Source organism: Hypanus sabinus, chromosome 19 (genome assembly GCF_030144855.1).
Source record: "Hypanus sabinus isolate sHypSab1 chromosome 19, sHypSab1.hap1, whole genome shotgun sequence".
Taxonomy (NCBI): domain Eukaryota; kingdom Metazoa; phylum Chordata; class Chondrichthyes; order Myliobatiformes; family Dasyatidae; genus Hypanus; species Hypanus sabinus.
The window spans coordinates 31,679,000-31,700,543 of NC_082724.1; the positions used below are offsets into that span (position 1 = coordinate 31,679,000).

Consider the following 21,544-nt stretch of genomic DNA (forward strand, 5'->3'; position numbering starts at 1 on the left):
CATTCAATAAAATTTGCGCATTTAAAGGGAATAATTCACTCTTATCCAAGTTTAGTTTATAACCAGAAAAACTACCAAATTGAACCAATAAGGATAAAATAGCGGGAATAGACCTGTCAGGATCAGAAATATATAACAACAAGTCATCAGCATAAAGTGATAACTTGTATAACTTCTCATTACGGGTAATACCAAAAATATTAGGGGATTCACGAATAGCAATGGCTAAAGGTTCTAATGCAATATTGAATAATAAAGGACTTAAGGGACAACCTTGTCTCGTACCACGAGATAATTGAAAAAAAGGGGATCTGTAATTATTTGTAAGAACAGAAGCAACAGGTTTATAATATATTAATTTAATCCATGATATAAAATTAGGACTAAAATTAAAATTTCTCAAGGCATTAAATAAGTATGTCCATTCAACTCTATCAAAAGCTTTTTCAGCATCTAATGAAATAATTCTGAGGTTGTGGGTGAAGAAATGTAAATTATATTAATCAATTTTCTAACATTAAAAAAGGAATACCGGTTCCTAATAAAACCAGTTTGGTCTTCTGAAATAATTTGTGATAGTAACTTTTCTAATCTAATAGCTAAAATTTTTGTAAGAATCTTAGAATCTACATTTAATAGCGATATAGGGCGATAAGATGCACATAGAGTAGGATCCTTATCTTTTTTAAGAATTAGAGAGATAGTAGCTTCATAAAAAGACTGGGTTAGTCTCTTCTTAGTAAATGCATCATTAAAGATTTCACATAACCAAGGGGAAAGCAAAGAAGAAAAAGTTTTAAAAAATTCTATAATATAACCATCAGGACCAGGAGCTTTCCCTGAATTCATTGATGAGATAGTCTCTCCTATTTCAGCCATAGAAATAGGAGCATCGAACAAGCTCCGATCTTCATCTGTCAGTTTAGGAATATTCAAATTGTTAAAAAAATTATCCATCATGGATAGATCGCCATCAAATTCTGATTGATATAAAGATTTATAAAAATCTTGGTGTATTATTAATTTCTTTATGATCAGTAGTCAGATTACCGTCTTGTTTACGAATTTTAATAATTTGTCGCTTAGTCGAAATAGCTTTTAATTGGTTAGCTAACAATTTACCAGTTCGATCACTATGAATATAAAATTGAGCCCTAGTCTTAATTAATTGATTCTCAATTGAAGAAGATAATAGTAAACTATGTTCCATTTGAAGCTCAACTCTCTTCTTATAGAGTTCTTTTGTAGGAGTCACGGAATAAATCTTATCAATTTCTTTAATTTTATCCACTAATAAAGCAATATCTAAATATCTTTGTTTTCTTTTACCGACAGAATATGAGATAATTTGTCCACGGATAAAAGCCTTAAAAGAGTCCCAAAGTATTCTTCTGTCAATCTCTTTGGTATAGTTTGTTGAAAAAAACAAGTCAATTTGCTGTTTTATGACGGTGATAAATTCTGGATCTTGAAACAAAGTAGCATTAAGTCTCCAAGATCTAGTATTATTGAAAGAGTTCGAAATCTTTTTTTTTAAACTTTTTTTTATTGCATTTTTAAGTAGTTACAAAGTAAAGTATGAAAAAAACAATGTATATAATCCTTACCCCCTCCCCTTAACCCCTCCCCCCTAACTGCCCTATAGAAAAAAAAGAGAAAGAAAGAAAAAAAAAGAAAGAAAGAAAGAATGCCTGGTTGTTGGAAGATCTCTACATGCTCCATGGAATTCGTAATAACTTTAACATGTATATTTATTTCTTTCCCCTAATAACCAATTGTTTCATCTTCAGAGCATCTATATATTTAATCCTGTCTTTTGTAAATAAGGGCTCCAAATTTTCAGAAATGTTTCATATTTATCTCTTAAATTATAAGTAATTTTTTCTAATGGAATACAGCCATAGATTTCTTTCTTCCACGAGTCTATACTTAAATGTGTATCCGATTTCCAAATAACTGCAATAGCTTTTTTGGCTACTGCAACTGCAATTTTTATAAATTCTTTCTGATACTTATTTAGTTTGAGTTTCGGTTTTATCCCTTCAATATCACCTAGTAAAAGTAATATTGGATTATGAGGAAATTGTGCTCCTGTAATTTGTTCCAGTAAAAGTCTTAAATTTGTCCAAAAAGTTTGAATTTTAGAGCAAGACCATGTCGAATGTAAAAAAGTACCAGTCCGAAATCTTGATAGATAACTTCAAAGGTGCATGATCCGAAATGGCAATAGAGTCATATTTACAATCAGTAACAACTGTTAATAAACGATGATCAATAAGGAAATAATCAATTCTAGAATAACTGTGATAAACGTGAAAAAAACGAAAATTCTTTATCTTTAGGGTTCAAAAACCGCCATATTTCAGTAATTCCCGAATCAACCATAAAGGAATTAATAAGTAAGGCTGATCTATTGGGAAGAATTCGAATAGGTTTAGATCTATCCATCGAAGGATTCAGACAACAGTTGAAATCTCCACCCATTATCAGCATATATTCATTTAGATTAGGGGGGGGAAGTAAATAAACGTTTAAAAAATTCAGGGCAGTCAAAGTTTGGAGCATAAATATTAACTAGAGCCACTTTTCGATTAAAAAGTAAGCCAGTTATCAACAAAAATCTGCCCTGTGGATCAGAAATAATTTCATAATGTGTAAACGAAATTGAGGGGTCTATAAAAATAGACACACCCCTAATTTTGGCATTACAATTCGAGTGAAATTGTTGACCCTTCCAGAACCCAGAATCTAAAAAAGCGTTGATTATCCTCCCTCCTAATATGGGTCTCCTGTACAAAAATAATATTAGCATTTAGTCTATGGAATACTTTAAATATTTTTTTATGTTTAATCAGATGATTTAAACCATTAGTATTCCAAGAGATAAAATTAATAGACTTATCCATCATGCCAATACTAATTGTATATATCATAAAAGGTTAAAAAAATACATAACCCATAATTCAGGAAGAAGGAAAAAAGATTCAGGAGCAACCGGAGAACATGACACTTCAACAATATTAATAATCTAAAGTTGGCCCATAAACTAAAAGCAAAAAAATAAAAAGCAAAAGCGTGAAAAAAGATCCCTACCCCCTCCCCCAACCCCTCGAAAAAGAGCCAAGCGGCAGGCGCACGAACTAATACTAATATTACCCCCATTTCAAGATGGCAACTTCATGAAAAGAAAGAAAAAAGACTATATAACACCCAGATATAAATACAGGGTTGTAAAAAGAAAGAATATATCAATCAAAATGAAAAAATAATATAACAAAGCAAAAGAACATTAGTAAAAAAGGATAAACATTAAAGTTTAAAATAGTGTAATATACCTTTAAGGAAAGATTCCATATTCAGATACAAGAAAATGACGTTTCAAAAACAGAGACTGATGGGAAGAAGAAACGACATTTTGAAAAAACCATATTACAGAATATAAGTGTAAATTCACCGATCTATTAAAAGAAAGGTCATCAAAAAAGGATTAAAAAAGGATTCAATTATCACTACAATATATAAAAAAAAAGGTCCAAAACATTCGTCCCATTTTCAAGTACAAGCAAATAAATGCTTACGGAAAGCAAAGTCTTATGGGAAGAAGAAACGCCATCTTAAAAAATAAATCATTATTACAGAGTATTAACATGGATATCCAATTCAGAAGAAAAGAATTAAGAAAGAAAAAAAAAACATTATAGTAAAATTAGAAGAGCTTCTATAAACCATGATAATAAAAAAAGACCAGGTCTACAGACCAAAGTAAAAAGCTATACCGCAGTTTCATAAGTTAAAGCCCAAAACGAAATGGCATCTTCTCTCCAAAAATTCTTCAACATAACACATAGTTCAACTTGTACTAGAAGACCGATATTCTTCGTCGAATTTCTTCGCTTCTTCCGGAGTATTAAAGAAGCGCTGACTGTTATCACTCAACGTAATTCTGAGATTCGCTGGGTATCTTAAAACTTGTTTAAGTCCAATCGAATGAATCTCTGCCATCACTGGTTTAAAAGTGATTCTCGCCTTCATCACATCAAATGAATAATCTTCAACAATTCGAAACTTGATGTTTCTGTGAGAAATCATACCTTTCTGACGAGCTAATCGGATTAAAAGCTCTTTCTCCCGAGGATAATGGAGGCGAACAATCACAGCTCGTGGCTTATCCCTCGAGATCGAAAATCTCGAAACTCTGTGAGCACGATCAATAGTAGGTTTAGCCCGCAAAGCGTCCTCACTGAAAATTTCCCACAGTAAGTTAGAGAAATATTCAGTTAAGTCACCAGACTCAACATTTTCGGGAAGTCCGATAATACGCAAGTTTTGTCTGCGAGATCGGTTTTCAAGATCGGTGATTTTAAACTTACTCTGCTCCACTATTTTAATGGTCGACCGTAACTTCTCCTCCAAAGTTTCAATAGTACGTATTTTTTCACAAATTAACTTGTCAAGAGCCGCAAACTTTTCTTCATGCCGTTCAATATCTGCTGCCTGCGATTGAAGCTTGGTATCAAACGATCTAACGACTTCTTCAAGCTCAGACATTTTTGCAGTAAGCTTATTTTCCAGACTTGCAAATTTAGTATCCAGTTTAGTATCCAGAAGACTGGAGATTGCCTCAAGAGATGGAGGGTCTTTAGACGATTTCTTAGATACAGACGTTTTAAGTTTGAAAAGATTAAATCAAGTATTATTTTAAAAAAGAAATAAATCGTGAGTATCAACCCATGTAATTAAGTACGAAAAGATTTGATTAAAGGGTGATTATAGTTTAAACAATGAAGAGCGCCCGAAGGCAGATGTCTACGTCGCCATCTTGAAACTCCGCCCCTCCTATTAGCCTCGTTCAGTCTGCAGTAGTCGCCGCATGGTCTTCAACCCCCAGCTGCTTTGGGCACCATGTGCAGGGGGGAGGCCCATGGGCTGTCGGACCGCCGTACGATCCCCAATTCCTCCATCCTCTTGAACTCCTGCTTCGCCAGGCGGAGCTTTTCTGGGGGGAGCCTTCGTGCACGGGCATGGAGGGGTGGTCCCTGGGTCGGGATGTGGTGCTGTACCCTGTGTCTGGGCATGGCTGCCGTGAACGGTGGTGCCAGAATTGATGGAAAGTCCACCAGGATTCTGGTGAATTCATTGTCCGACAGCGTGATGGAGTCCAGGTATGGGGCCAGCAACTTGGCTTCACCCAGGGAGAACATCTGGAAAGTCTCAGCATGTACCAGTCTTTTCCCTTGCAAGTCGACCAGCAGGCTGTGAGCTCACAAGAACTCTGCCCCCAGGAGTGGTTGGGCCACGGCAGCCAGTGAATTTGTGAAGTCCCACGTGAACCGGCTGGCGCCGAACTGCAGTTGCACTGTGCGGATGCCATAGGTCCGTATCGTGCTGCCGTTTGCGGCCCTCGGGGTGGGTCCTGGCCTTCTGTTGCGGGTGATTTTGTTGCAGTTGCGTTTGTCCCAGACGTACAAGAGGCTGTCCTGGTGGCCAGCCATCATAGTCATTATCGGCAGCTGGCCCTGGCCCTTGCAGGGCGGGCAGCAACGGCGGGCTTCTGTGCCCCACCGCTGGTGGTAGAAACACCACCGTTCACTCCCCTCCTCACTCCTGTCTCTGTGTTGTGTGCGCCCCCCTGCCGGGCCTGGTCTGGTCCGCTGTTGGGCGCGTGGCCTGGTAATCTGACTGACGGACGTCACGCTCTCCCTCTTGGCTTTTCACAGCACGTCTGCCCGGGCCACCACCTTCCGGGGGTCGCTGAAATCTGCGTCGGCCAGCTGCAGATGTATGTCCTCGGGCAGCTGCTCTAGGAACGCTTGCTCGAACATGAGGCAGGGCTTGTGTCCGTCGGCCAGGGCCAGCATCTCGTTCATCAATGCTGACGGCAGTCTGCCTCCCAAACCACCCAGGTGAAGCAGGCGGGCACCCCGCTCATGCCGCGAGAGGCCAAAGGTCCCAATGAGCAGCGCTTTGAATGCTTCATATTTGCCTTCTTCCGGGGGCGACTGTATGAAATCCGCAACCTGGGCGGCCGTCTCCTGGTCAAGGGCGTTCACCACGTGGTAGTAACACGTGGAATCAGAAGATATCTGCCGAATCTGGAACTGGGCTTCTGCTTGGCTAAACCACACGCGTGGTCGCAGTGTCCAGAAAGTCACAGTGCTGAAATAACAACACGTAAGTCGTTTTGAGACTAGTTTATTCAAACTTCGCGGCGTTGGCATTTAATCCATAGTGCCCGCCCTCTCCAGGCGGAAATGACGTCAGAGGTGCGTTACCAAAGTTTCTCCCCGCATGCTGGCTATTTGTGAGCCGGTTCACCTGCGCAGAAAGTGGGTCGCCACAACACACTCATCCCTGTATCCGTCACCCTTTTCAATTTTACACTACAGCTCATCTCACTGACTGCAATTTTGCCCTATCATCTGCCTGTCCTTCCTGACAGTCTCACAACACACTGCCTCTACTTGTCAACAAACAGTCAACCAACAATCCTCGGCCTTATCACTTCAGTTTGCATTCCCTTGCCAAGTTTAAACCCTCATCAAACTGCCTGCAACGATATTGGTTCCCTCAGGTTCAGATGTAACTCATTCCTTTTGTACAAGTCATACCTTCCCTAGAAGAGATCTCGAAGATCCAGATATCTGACCCCACCCCACCGCACCAGTTTCTATTTTTATCCTCAGTGACGTGTGGCACAGGCAGCAGTCCAGAGATTGCAATCCTGGAGGTCCTGCTTTTCAACTTTTTACCTAGCTCCCTATATTCTCACTTCAGGACTTCCTCGCTTTTCCTACTTGTGTCACTGGTGCCAAAATGCACTGAAACTTTTGACTGCTCACCTTCCCCTTTGGACCCAATCCGAGACATCCCTGACCCTGATATCTGGGAAGCAACATGTCTCTTTCACGTCCACAGAGTCTCACGTCTACTCCTCTTACAATGGAATCCCCTATCGCTACCGCAGTCTTCTTTTTCCCCTTCCCTTCTGAGTCTCAGAGGTAAACTCAGTGCCAGGCACTTAGTTGTTGCAACTCTCCATTGGTAGGCCATTCCCCTCAACAGTATTCAAACCAGTATACTTATTATTTCAGATGCACGCCATTGGGAAAATTTAATAGGTATGGGAGCTTCTGCACTCTACCATCCCAGTCTGTAACAATCTTAAAAGAACCTATCAGTAATAAGGAAAATGCTAAAGTATGTGAAAACACAACAAGTGTTAAGAAGGTATCATTGTAATTGGATAAAGTCTGCACTGGTTTATGAAGTGGTAATTGGTTTTACTATACCTGCTGGAGTTTTTTGAGAATGTAGAGGAGATAAGGGTTATGATGTGTTTAGATTTTCAGTTAGCCTTCAATAAAGTCCCATGTTGGAGGTTAATGTGTAAGATTAACACGTGAGATAAGAGGTTATAATTTGATATGGATTGTAATCTGGTTGACAGGAAATGAGTAGATTCTATTTTAGGTGGCAGGTGATGACTCATAGGGCTGCGGCTATTAACAATAGATACCAGTGCTTTGGATGAGAGAACCAAATCAAATATTCCTAAACTGGTTGATGACCTGCGTGGGTGGGGTTGTCAGGATGAAGCAGAGAGGTTTCAATAGACAATAGGTGCAGAAGTAGACCATTTGGCCCCTCGAGTCTGCACCGCTTCAAGACGTTTTAGACAAGTTGATTGAGTGAGGAGCAAGTACATAGCAGACACAGATTTATGTTTAACTCCCTGGGAAAAAAAATGAGAAGTGGAAAAGATGTACTGTATGTGCATTTATTTATTGTAGCATAGAAGCATCATTGTCTATTTCACTACCAGAGGATGATATTAAAATGTTGGAAATGAATTCTTTGTTTAGTCATTTCAGTTTATGTCATGAGTTCCCCCGAGTCACCAATACATAAAACAACAGGAAATGATCTGATTTCTTCTTTCACAAGGTAATTTTTATACCACGTTAGTTGGATTCCTAATTTGTAATTTGTTACAATTTTATGAAAACTTGATACCAAAGCCAATCAGACACAAATAGTCAGGGACTTAGAAGTCCAACAACTGGGTTATTATAAATGGTAGATGTCCAAAATGTAAGACTGTTATTGCAGATACAGGTATTTTATTAATGTACAATTGGGTCTGTGCTTTGACCAGTAAGTACTCCCCATTAATGCACTTCCCCCTTCACATTTTTATCCTGGCAGTTCATTGGGCTGAATTCAAAAATCTGTCACCAGTTGTTAGAAGGGTATTTTGGTTTGCAGTTCTTTAAGTTATGCAGATTGGGAACAAAATATAGCGGAAATCTGTTGCGTTTCTTTGAACAGTTGCCTTACCTAACCAACCAACACACACACAAATGTTGGAGGAGCTCAGCAGTCTAGGCAGCATCTATGAAAAAGAGTAAACAGTCGACTTTTCAGGCTGAGACCCTTCTTCAGGACTGGAATAAAAGATGTGATGTTAGAGCAAGAGGCTGGTGAGAGGGGAGGGAAGAAGTACAAACTGGTAGTTTGATAGGTGATAGATGAAACTGGAAGAGAGGAAGGGATGAAGTAAAGAGCTGGGAAGCTGATAGATGCAGATTTTCTCGTCTCCGTTGACGTAATTACCTGTTCCTCCTATGCCATATCAAATTGGCAAACAAAAGAAAAATCCCAGGGAAAATCCCAAATCCTTATTGTCAGTACAGGGTCCAAATGCAATTTTGGAATTGCATGGTTTCTACCTTTGGTAAATAGCATTTTGTAAACAAAGTGACCAAGTTTACAATTAGAAAGCAAGGGGGAATTGAAGATGGGGAGTCAGTGGGTTTTCACGTCAGTGCAGACCCCTGCCAAGTGACTGCAAAATCTCTGAAATAAAGACTTTGCTTTCCTCAACCTCAGAACTTGCTGGCAGAGACTCAGCATGGCTGAGATCTTTAGCAGAAGCATCTTGTGAGCTGTAGTAGGATTGTAATCAGTGTCTGTTACATGCCTTGCCTATAGAACGGAGGAAAAAATATGAGCTGTGTATGTCTTAACACAGCTGAGCCAATCCACTCATTTAGATACACTTAAAGTTCTTGATGCATTTAAAATAATCAAGACCGTGTAAAATTTAAACCAAAAATAAACTTAAATAAGAAAAGTGAAAAAAAGTTGAAAGAATTTTAAAAGCATTTTAAAGTCTGTTTAATAACTTAAATATAAAATTAACAATCCTTAATTGTTCACAAGGTTTTTTTTTTACAGATAATAGGGATATTTTTAAACTAAGAAGCTAACTAAAAGTTGTCTTGTGTTTGGAAGCATTTACCCAGTGATCTCACAGATGTTATTTTGTATTCAAATCAAAGGGAAAGGAACAGTTGTTCCTTTTGTCAGAAAGTGCAGATGGATATATTAACTAGAAGAACATGTTTCCTAGATTGGGTCAACAACGAGAAATTGATAGAAGGAACAGTAGTTTTGTGAAGGAAAAGCTTCTGCAGCCGGGCAAATCTGGGAATTACTGCCTCAAAGGAATGGGTGAAACAGGAGCCCTCATCATATTTAAGCAGAACTTGGACATGCATATGTCCTACAGGGCTGGATGTCAGATGGGATAAGCCTGATGACACTTCCACAACTGGTACAAACACAATGGGTTGAATGGACCCCTTGTCATCCAGTTGTTTTGTTTCCAGGACAGCTTTTAGAAATAATGATCAAGGAAACAATTAAGAGGTGACTGAGCCAAGTTAAAGGACAGGCCTTCAGGGTTGTGGTCCGTATTGCTGCTATGTGCTAGTATCACCAGAAATGGGTCAGTCATCCAGTTTAACACATGGATATGGAGATGGTGCAGAAGGAAGGGCTTCAGGTTTTTGGATCGCTGGACTTTCTTCCAGAGAAGGAGGGGCCTGTACAGAATTGTACATGAACTGGAGGGGGACTAATAACCAAGCTGGATGGGGGAGGGGGAGGTTTAAACTAGAGTTCAAGGGGCATAGAAACCAGAGTGCCAAAACAGATGGTGGGCTTGTTGTGGAGACAGGGTCTGTCAAGTGTGGAATTAGGACATGTCTTCTGCAAAAGTGTACTTGGTAAGCAGGAGGCCTTCAAAAGTGAAATTTCGAGCGTACAACGTTTGTATGTTCCTGTCAGAATAAAAGGCAAGGGTAACAGGTTTAGAGAACCTTGGTTTTCAAGAGATATTGAGTACTTTGGTTAAGAAAAAGGAAGTGGTGCATAGCAGGTATAGGCAGGCAGCAACAAATGAGGTACTTGAGGAATACCAGAAATGCAAGAGAACACTTAAGAAGGAAATCAGGAGGGCTAAAAGAAGACATGAGGTTGCTCGAGCAGATGAAGTGTAAGAGCTAAGGGCTTCTACAGATAAATTAAGAGCAACTAAATAGCAAGGGGCAAATTTGGTCCTCTGAAAGATCAGTGGTAATCTATGTGTGGGGCCGAATGAAATGGGAGATCTTATACGGAATATTTACTCGGGGGATGGACACAGAGCAGCAGCGAGGTCATGGGCCCTGTACAGATTATAGAGGAGGAGGTGTTTGCTGTCTTGAAGCAACTAAGCGTGGATAAATCCCCAGGGCCTGACAGGATATTCCCTCAGACCCTGTGGGAGGCAAGTGCAGAAATTGCAGGGACCCTAGCAGAGATATTTTAAATATCCTTAGCCATGGATGAGTGCAGGAAGATTGGAGAATATTTAATGTTGTTCAGTCGTTTAAGAAAGGATCTAAAAATAAGTCAGGAACTCGTAGGCTGGTGAGCCTGACATCAGTAATAGGAAAGTTATTAGAAGATATTTTAAGGACCAAATACTTATGATAAACAGTGACTGATTAGGAATAATCATCATGGCTTTGTGCATTGCAAGTTGTATCTAACCAATCATATAGAATTTTTTTGAGTAAGTTTCCAAGAGGTTGATGAAGGTAGGCCAGTGGATGTTGTCTACATGGACTCTAGCCATGCCTTTGACAAGGTCCCGCATGGGAGGTTGGTCAAGAATGTTCAGTCACTTGGAGAGTCAGCATAATGAGGTAATAAATTAGATTAGGCATTGGCTTCACGGGAGAAGCCTAAGAGTGATAGTAGATGGTTGCCTCTCTGACTGAAGTGGTGTGCCACATGGATCAGTGCTGGGTCCATTGTTGTTTGTCATCGATATTGATGATCTGAATGGTTTAAGGATGAAATGCTTAAATGGAACTACTTCACTCATAGGGTGGTGAGAGTGTGGAACGATGTGGCAGCGCAAGTGGTGGATGTGGGGTCGATTTCAACATTTAAGAAAAATTTGGATAAGTGCTTGGGTGGGAGGGGTATGGAGGGTAATGGTCCGGGTGCAGGTCGATGAGACTCGGCAGGTTAATGATTCAGCATGGACTAGATAGGTCAAAGGGCCTGTTTCTGTGCTGTAGAGCTCTGTGACTCTTAGTTTATAAAAAAGAGCCAGCACAGATCTATTAAATACAAATCATGTTGGATACAGATGTAAGTAAGTAATCTGTAAGGAGGATGATAGTGATAATCTGCAGGAGCACATGGAAAAGATGGCAATATGGGCAGACAAGCAGCAAGCACAATTTAATGCAGATAAATGTGAAGTGTTGTATTTTGGTGGAAATGTGTAGAGATTATGTATATTAAGTGGCACAGTCTGAAGGGTAGGATCATTGGGGTGAGGGATGAATATCTCTTAAAAAGTGGGAAGTAGTATTCAGAGAGAGAGGTTGGTGAAAAAACTTATCCTGAGATTCATTAATGGGCATATGGTACAATGGTAGGGTGGTAACATTGAACCCAAATAAAACACAAGAGAGGCCTGAATTGGAATTCTAATTTTTGTCACCTAGGAACCTCTGGAAGGTTATCAACGTCTGGAAGGATATGAGGCTCCTGTGTGTTAGGGTGCAGCAGGATTCTGAGCCAAGGGGGATCTTTGCAATTGGATCATGCAGGATGGTGGTTTTCCTGCATGAAACAAGGCTGAGAGATGAGAACTGTCAGTAGGGGTTTTGAAAGCAGAATCAACCATGGCTAAGCACCTAAGAAATAGAAGGAAGAGTAAGCCATTCAGCTTCTCATCCCTGTTTTGTCATTTATTGAGGTCATGGCTGATCTTTCAGCTCAGTATTTCTTCCCTGGCACTAAGCCTTCTGATCCTTTAATATGTGAAACCAAATCTCTGGCTTGAATGCACCAGACTACACAGTCACACTAGACTCCTCAGCCTAAAGCCTTGCTGTTTTCCGGGTGAAGAATATTTTTCTCATTCCGACCTGAGTGGTTGTCCCTTGTTTTGAGACTGCCATGCTACTAGACATCCAGATTGATGCATGGTTCGAGACCAAGCTTAATCATAGGAAATGTAGCCTACAGTTGTTTGAAGTGTGCGTGGAGGCAGTGACCATCATTCAAGTCTGGGTTCTCCCTGTTCCGGGCGAACAGGTCAAAAGACTGTCTGGGAAGAGTAAAAGGAGGTGGGTGGGGTATGCTTCCAGGAACGTGCATGCCCTCATACCCTTTTGTTCCCTGGCTCTGGAGTACATTGTGCTGCTATGTAGACCTTTCAAGCTGCCTAAGGAGTTCACAGCTGTTATAGTCACAGCTGTGTATGTTCCGCTGCAGGCTGATACTGACCTGGCTCTCAAGGAATTGTACAAGACTATCATCAGCCTGGAGACTGTTTACCCGGAGGCTGCTTACTTCGTCGCCAGTGACTTTAATAGAGTGTCACTGACTAGTCTTTACAAAGTTTTGTCAAGATATCCAGGTGAGCACACGGTGAGATACCATACTCGACCACTGCTACCCTTCCTTCCGCAAAGCTTACAAAGCACTCCTTCGCCCGCCGTTTGGAAAATCAGATCACTCCTCCATCTTGCTGCTGCCGAGATACAGGCAGAAGCTGAAACAAGAGGCAGCCATAGTTAAAACCGCCCACTGTTGGTCCGACTAATTGGCCTCCATGCTACAGGACTGCTTTGATGACATGGACTGGAACATCTTCCTTGATGAGGATGTCTCTGAGTTCACGGAATGGATCACGAGTTTCATCCGAAAGTGATCCAAGGATGTTGTCCCTCTCCCAGAAATCAGTCAGGGTCTATCCAAACCAGAAACTCTTGATCAGCAGTTCTGTGTGAGCAGCACTTACTGTGCGACACAGAGCTTACATTGCCGGTGACCAACAGGAACTCAAGAAATGCAGCTACAATCCGCGCAAAGTCATCAAGGTAGCAAAACGCCAATACAGGGACAAGATCCAGACACAACTCCCCAACAACACATGCAGCTTATGGCAAGGTCTGCACACCAACGCAGAATTCAAAGCTAAACACATTGGAGTTTCCAACATAGCTAATTTTCTCCCAGATGAGCTAATGCTTTTATACACTCGATTCGATGCCTCCAACACTGAACCCCCAGGGAGAGCCGCTGATGCAACCTGCACCTTGGTCATCTCGGAGACTGAAGTACACAGGTGTTTTCCATGACGAGACAGTCGCAAGGCTGTGGGACTGGACAGCATCCCAGGGCGAATACTTGGGATGTGCATTGCACAACTGGTAGGTGAGTTTACAGACATCTTTAATCTCTCCCTCTCCCAGTGTAGAGTGCCCCTCCTACTTCAAAACATCCACCAATGTTCCTGTACCTAAAAAGACCAAGGTAACATGTCTCAACGACTGGCATCCTGTTGCGCTCACCTCAATAATAAGCAAATTCTTTGAGAGGCTGGTCAAGGACTACATCTGCAGCTTGCTGTCACCCAAACTGTACCCCGTACAATTCACCTACCGACACAACCAATCGACAGATGACACAAAAGACACAGCTCTACGCACCATCCTTACACATTTAGATGCTTATGTCAGAATGCTGTTCTTAGAATACAATTCAGCATTCAAGACCATAATTGCCTCCAGGCTCGACGAGAAGTTCAGAGATCTCAGCCTTCGCCCTGCCTTGTGTAGCTAGATCCTGGACTTCTTGTCAGATCGTCAGCAGGTAGTAACAGTGGGCTCCCTCATCTCTGCCCCTCTGACCCTTAACACGGATGCCCCTCAGGGCTATGTCCTAAGCCCCTTCCTTTTCTCTCTGTATACCCATGACTGTGTTGCCGCCCACAGCTCCAGTCTGCTAATTAAATTTGCTGATGACACTACACTGATTGGTCTAATCTCAAATAATAATGAGGTAGCTTAACAAGAACTCATCACCCTGACACAGTGGTGTCAAGAAAACAAACTCTCCTTCATTGTTGCAATAACAAAGGAGCTGGTTGTGGACTACAGGAGGAATGGAGACAGGCTAACTACTATTGACATCAATGGATCTGGAGTTGAGAAGGTGAACAGCTTTAAGTTCCTCAGCATAAGCATCACTGAGGATCTTGTGGACTGTACACAGCAGTGCCTCTTTCACCTCAAATGGTTCAAGAAGGTTAGTACGGGCCCCCAAATCCTAAGAACTTTTTACTGGGGCAGAAATGAGAGCATCCTGACTGGCTGCATTACTGCCTTATATGGGAACTGTACTTCTCTCAATCACAGGACTCTGGAGAGAGTGGTGCAGACAGCTCGACACATCTGTAGATGTGAACTTCCCACTATTCAGGACGTTTACAAAGACAGGTGTGTAAAAAGGACCTTTGGGAACCTGAGTCACTCCCATCACAAACTGTTCCAGCTGCTACATCCGGGAAACGGTATCGCAGCATAAAAGCCAGGACCAACAGGCTTCTTCCACCAGGCCATCAGACTGATTAATTCACGTTGATACAATTATATTTCTATGCTATATTGGCTGTCCTGTTGTACATACTATTTACTATAAATTGCACACTGCACATTTAGACAGAGATGTAACATGAAGATTTTTACTCCTCATGTACAAACGTACATGAAGGATGTAAGTAATAAAGTCAAGCCAAGTCAGGTAAATTTCAAGATAGTTATGGAAAGGGTGAACCTTGATTGGGAAAGAAAATATTAATATCTTTGGAAACAGCAAGAGTTTGGTACCAACATATTCCCAAAAGGCAAGGGCAGCAAGGACTGTTGAAGGGTGGGAAATAAAAATGAGCCCATTACAATTCTATAATCCTGTGAGAGTAAAGACCAGTTAGGAGAAATATATTCATGCTGAGGATTTTTGAAGATCTGAATGCTTTAGAAAATAAGTTGTTGAAGAAAAGGCAGTATTTTAAAGGGAAATTTGGATGTATGACTGAGTTTGAAGAGATCACAATGAAATAAGGTCAGCCTAGTCAATAAAATTAGTTTCTGAGTTTCTGTGGAAGAGGTTGCACAGCGAATCTTGTGCTACATAATTCTGAACCATGGATCTGAAAGGCTTCAAACTTGCCTTCATATTATTCTTTCTTAATATTATTCATATTACATATTAGTACACTAGAAGAACTAATTTGTAACATGATGTGGAATAACCTATAAGTAAGCTGTGGATAGTTTAACACACTTAAGTTCAAATCTATTTGACAATGTGACCAGTTTCTGCCTAGTACAAATTGCTGTGCCTTAAAGCTATAATTATAGTAATCAACTGAATTACTATCTAGTTAAACCATAAACTGTTTCCATCTACCATCTCCATATCATTTTTTTGAAAACCAAAACAACTATCAAAACAAGCAGATGAACTATTGAACTATCTGCCTGAAAATGCAATGTTTCATGAATAAATATCAGCTCCAGCTGGTCCCATAAAAATCTGTTTTAATTTTACCATATGTTCATTTGACTAAGAACTAGTTTCTACTCATTGTTGGTTTATTCACTTCAACCTTAAAAGACTATCACTAAATACACTGTTATCACGCACAGTGGCTTGAGGGAGGAGCAAGACTGGCAACTCAATGTTTCTCACCTTTGATATTTCAGGCATAATAGAGATGGCTGTACAAGGTTGGGGAGTTGTATTACTGATCAAGGAGAAGGTAGTAACTGCACTCAGAGAGGATGTACTGGAATGCTCATCCAATGAGGCAATAGGAGTAGAGCGCAGACATAAGACAGATGCTTTCACTATGTGGGGGTTCTCCTGTAAACCTCCCAACAGCCAGAAGGAAATAGAACAGATGTACTGTACAGAAAGATTATGGGAAGATGCAAAAACAGCAGGATTGTCATAATAGGAAATGAACATGGCCAAGTTTTCATAGTTTCACTGGGAGAGCATTTTGGGAGCAGTGATCATAACTCCTTAAGGTTTTAAACAATTATGAGTAAAGGTAAGTCTGCACTTTGGGTGGTGGGGGAGTGCTAAATGGGGAAAAATATACATTACAGCATCATTAGGCAGGAGCTGGAGGGAGTAGATTGGGAGCTGCTGTTACTGCATATGTGGGACATTTGCAAGTCGTTTAAAGATCAGAATTCAGGACTGGCATCTTCCTGTGATGATGAAAGGTTCAGGAAATTTGGTGAGAGATACTGTAAATTTAGTCAAGAAGAAAAAGAAAGTTTAGGAAACTGAAATTAGATAGGACTCTTAAAGAATGTACAGAAAACAAGAAAGAACTAAAACAGGGAATTACAAGAGCCAAAAGGAGCTGTGAAATATCCTTGGCATAAAGGATTACATGAAATCCCATGGCATTTGACACATTCATTCAAAATGAAAGGGTAGCCAGAGAATGGTTTGCACTTCCACCTCTACTTCCTATGAAGGATAAAGAAATTTGGCATGTCCCCTTTGAACCTCACCATTTTTTTTCACTGTAGGAAGCATCCTATCCAAATGTTACAGTTTAGTATGGCAACTGCTCTGCCCCTGACTGCAAGAAACTGCAGTTGTGCACACAGCTTGACAGATCACAAAGACCATTGCTGCTCCACAGGCTCTGCCTACGTATTTACTACCTCGCTAGAACAAGCAGCATAATGGAAGTTCCCACATTATCTCTTCTCCCCTTCTCATCGGGCAAAAGAAACAAAAGCCAGAAAGCACATAACATCAGGGCTCCAGAGGAGCTTTTGTCCTGCTGTTGTAAGACTATTGAATGGTTCCCTAGTATGGTAAGATGAACACTTGACCTCACAATCTATCTTGTGACCTTGTATCTTAGTGTCTTACCTGCACTGCCCTTTTGCTGTTCTTTGATACTGTATTCTGCACCATATTCTTGGTTTGCCTTGTACTACATCGTTGTACTATTGTAATGAATTAATCTGTATGGCCGGTATGCAAGATGTGTTTTTCACTGTACATAATAATGAATCAGATTACCATTTTATGTGCAATACTTGTAGGCTTTTTTATGGTACTGAACAAACAATTATCACAGATAGAAGCTATTAAAAGAGCATCCTTTACTGATGGGAAGTATCTGGTACAATAATATGTTGTCATGCCACATGGTACAGTCAATTAAATGGTCAAAAATGGGATGGGATGATATTGATAGGGACAGCATAGTTGCACAGCTGCAAGTGAGATGCTTCCTCAGCTCCAGTAAGCCCCAGTTCAATCCTATCCCCCCATGTGTAGAGTTTGTACATTCTCCGAGACCATTTGAGTCTGTTCCCAGAGCTCCCATTTCCTATCACATCACAAAAAATGCACAGATTATTAGGTTAGTTAGCCAACATAAATTGCTCTAACCTGTAGATGAGTGGTAGCAATTAGTTATAGGATCAGAGATACAGAACCCAGACAGGCCCTTTGGCCCACTGAATTCTTTACCAATCACTAGGCACCATTTCTATATGAAATGGGTACCTGATGGTTTGTAATGAGTTCAGTGGTCCAAAGGGCCAGTCTGGGTTCTGTATCTCTATGGCTAAGTTGATGTTGTCGATAGCTTTTTTGCTATTTAACATCTTTTGGATTTTGGTATGCTTAAAAAAAGGTTGACGTTGTTTATTTCCAGCTGCCCTTGAGAAGGCAGCCACATGCCTTCCACATGAACTGTTACATCCATGTGGAGAGCGGACACGTACATTATGATCATTTTATTCTGTGCTAGATGTGGAGATAAATGCTCCTCGCTGAATCTTCTATTTTAGTGACATTGCTTCATAACACATGATTTTCCAGAAGCAGGTTGCATGCAATTGAAATATTTTGAACTCTTTGTTTTAAAATAGTTGAAACCATCAACTTGATATGTTACTGTGTTTAGCTGAGTAGAATCACATTTTCTTTTAGTCATTTCTAAATTTGAATAGATTTTTTTTCCAATTTAGAGGTATGTTTCCTTATAAAATGGACAATTCTGATTGGGATTCTTGTGTTATTCTGTTAATATGAAAAATATGTATCACTGTTTCAGTGGTACATGTTTGCCTCTTCCCGTTTCCCTCCATCTTAGCTTTGTCATTCATCCCTTTTCCATCTTCGTCTCTTTCCTCTCAGAAAGACAGATCCAAGGAGAAGTGACTGCTTTGTGGGTGTTTTCTCATCCATGAGTTGCTTTGGTGTGACTTGAGTTGAACCAGCAAAATATGACCATTATTTCAAACTTCTCACCCATTCCTGGGTAGAGTGTGGCCACAAGGAATTTCCTGAGTTTGACAAACCCTAGCCAATTTCCCCAGGTGTGACAGACTTATCCTCCAGTATCTTCAACTTCCTGGCAAGCCCCTAATCAACAAGGAGAGAAACTAGTTCTAATAAAGTCCTCATCCTGCCACGGAGTATAATCCTTGTTTTGTCAAACAGAAAACTTCATGGTTAGCCCCCCACCAATGACTGGCAACTATTAATTTGCTTTGTTTCAAGCAAGACAGTGCATAAGAGGACACCCTCACTATGACAAACATTGCATGTGCAACACATCTTGTATAGGGCAACTAGGAAATTGCAGACTTCACTTATGTACATACGTTTGTGAGGTTAAGCACGTTTCTTGATTATCTGTTCACTGAAGCACTCCAACTGAGCTATGCATTTCACAGCTACAGAACAAAGGTCCTTTAACAATCTGCTCCTTTCTGGTCTACGAGGTCCTGGAAAATGTGAAGCAATTTAATTTCTCACAGCTGTCTCAACTAAGGCAGATACTGATTATAAGATTCATCATCTCCTTCAATTTTTTACCAACTGAAGAAGTATTTTTCCAATCAAGAATCCATAGCTGGCATAAAAGCATGATCTAAGGGTAGTGATCTTGGCCCTCCTGTACACTTCTGATTCATTGACATCTCAAAGCACTGTTGGGATACCATCGATGGTCTCCATCAAATCACCTAGAGTAAGTAAACCAAAAGAAGTGTCCTCACCCCACCATTCAGGCCCTAATTATGCTCACATGGTTGATAGAAGACTCCTGAAATACACACTATTACAAATTCCATTATGACAAGATGATCAGGACATAGGAAAGGATTCAAAGATGTTTGCAAAGCTTCCTTGGGGGCTAAAATAAAAGTTCCCAAGGCAATGCTTGGCTCTTGAATGCCCAAGAGAATGAATGTTGCAATCTTTTTTCAAGGGTATATGCAAGCCAAATGCCAATGATAAGAGCAAAGCACCACAAACTACTCACTTACCTCCTCACTAAGTACAAATGCTTAACCTGTGAAGTGCACTTTGTTGTCACAGCTACCTCAGCTCCCATTTTATAATTGTACATCAGTTTCTTTGGGTGCTTTTAAAACAGCCCACTATCTGAAACAAGCTGTCAGGTTTTATATTGTGGTTGCTTGCAAATCATTAGATTTAATTAATTCACTTCCTCAATTTGCTTATGGAAAATCTGAACTCTGAATTCAAGGTCAAACATTCAGTAAGAACAGCAAATATTTATTGCTCTTAGAACTAACCATGGCAGCAATTGCGACCTGTAAGATTAGTCCAGGATTTAATGAGTGTATTTTTAAGTAATTGTTGATGAATATAGCTCATGACATAACTAAACAAGAAGGCTGAAGCAGTAGTAGTATAAATGTAACTATCTTACCACTGGAACTGGGTTTTCATATGTTTAAATGTGATGAGCATCTTGAAGCAAACTTTGGATATAAATAAAGTCCCAGTCCTTGTTTAGCCTTTACAAATATGGCAGAAACTTGAAAAGAGCATGTGCTTTTTGCTTGCCCCAGTGGAGGCTCTTAGGCCTTGAGAGCCTTGCTTTTTAAAAAAGCAGAGTGCTACTTTAGAAAAGCAAAATCAGTTGTCTGCCCTCTTTCATTACGTATGTGGGTTTGAGTGCATGAGTGCAATTCCAACCAGATAACCGAATAGTAACTGCTAACAATATTTCATGAGGGACCTTGTTACCCTATTTGCCACTGTGATGATTATAAAAATACATTATGTTATTGTTTAACAATCAGTATTACATTCTGCACTACAAAAGGATGCTAAGTGTTAGGGTCTTGGAGTTTATAACTTAATGAAAGTTACGATTTCGCACATAAACACAATTGAAAAATTGCGTAAGATGCTTTAGAGTACTACAACTTTACTATTCATTTCCATTATGTGCCATTCCAATACTAACCACTTCTTTTCCCCTCTTCCACAGCTTATTTTCAGGTATCATCCCCAGAGTTACATGGATCAGTCTTGGAGGTTTTATTTTTTTAGGAACATATGATAAAATCCACAAAGAGCTTCTATAATATCAGGAATGTGACTGTAATATAATTGAACAATTATAATGATATAATAAATTGATTTTTTTATTAGACACTTCATTTTGTTAGACATTTCTATATTTTACATTTGTAATATGTATATTTTAGCAAATTGTATAAATAAATATTTGTGCAGAAAAGTAACACTTCCTTGATTTGCCTTCATTAAGCAGCTTAGCAGTATCTGTTCTGGCAATGTATAAAAGGAAATACTGATGGACAGCCATTTTACTTGGTGTCTGAGGCAGTTTTATTATGGAAATATATAGGCAAGAATATGATGTTATCAGACTTTGAATTGTAAAGCTTCATGCTACTTAAAATTGAACATCTGTTTCCAAATTTTTTCATTTTTAATTAAAACTTTCTAGCTTCTAAGTAACAAACTGTTGTAAATTTGGACTGCTGCAGCAGTGTTTAGTTAAATCCTAAATACTATTGTAATCAATACAGTCCCCCAATTTTTCATGTTGAACAAGGGTTCCCAACCATTTTTTAGTGCCATGGACTAATGTCATTACGCAAGAGGTCTGTAAACCCCAGGTCAGGAATCCCTGCTGAGCACTAAGTGAACCAGACAAGTAGTTTATAAGATGCATTTTCAACTTATCCAGTGTCCTCTTGGCTGATGGTGAATGCTAATACAAATTCTATATCTTTGAATCCTGTGATCAGATAGTTTTGGTTGATTTTCTGTAATATCTGAAATATGGTTCAATAGGACACTTTGTAACAACCACTGAAGTGTTAGCTTTATAAAAAAAACTGTTTGAAAACGTCAATGATAAATCCTTATCAAATTTGTGCAATTCGCAGGAATTTTGTAGACAAATACATCTCACCTTTATGACAAAGATAAGTGGACTTATCCTATCAATGTTACTTTCATTATAATCTCTTGTAATAAGGCACCAGAAGGTATTACAAACTTTTACAACAGC

General features: G+C 39.9%; 1 protein-coding gene across 9 annotated transcripts in view; it reads left to right on the plus strand.

The window, feature by feature from the left end:
• The window catches only part of slc25a26 (solute carrier family 25 member 26), a 252,743-nt gene extending 232,112 nt beyond the window's left edge, over positions 1–20,631 (plus strand). For 4 of the 9 annotated variants that reach the window (XR_009506807.1, XR_009506804.1, XR_009506808.1 and 1 more), the window contains 2 exons: positions 12,625–13,565; positions 20,492–20,605. Coding sequence is in view for 4 of the 9 variants with exons in the window: in XM_059944281.1 (XP_059800264.1) it covers positions 20,492–20,588 (97 nt within the window). In the remaining 5 variants the exon portion in view is untranslated. Of the gene's footprint in view, positions 1–7,862; positions 7,945–12,624; positions 13,566–20,491 lie in introns of those variants that run through there. The other 5 variants (XM_059944281.1, XM_059944285.1, XR_009506805.1 and 2 more) reach the window with 4 other exon arrangements.
• The last annotated feature ends 913 nt before the right edge of the window (positions 20,632–21,544 follow it).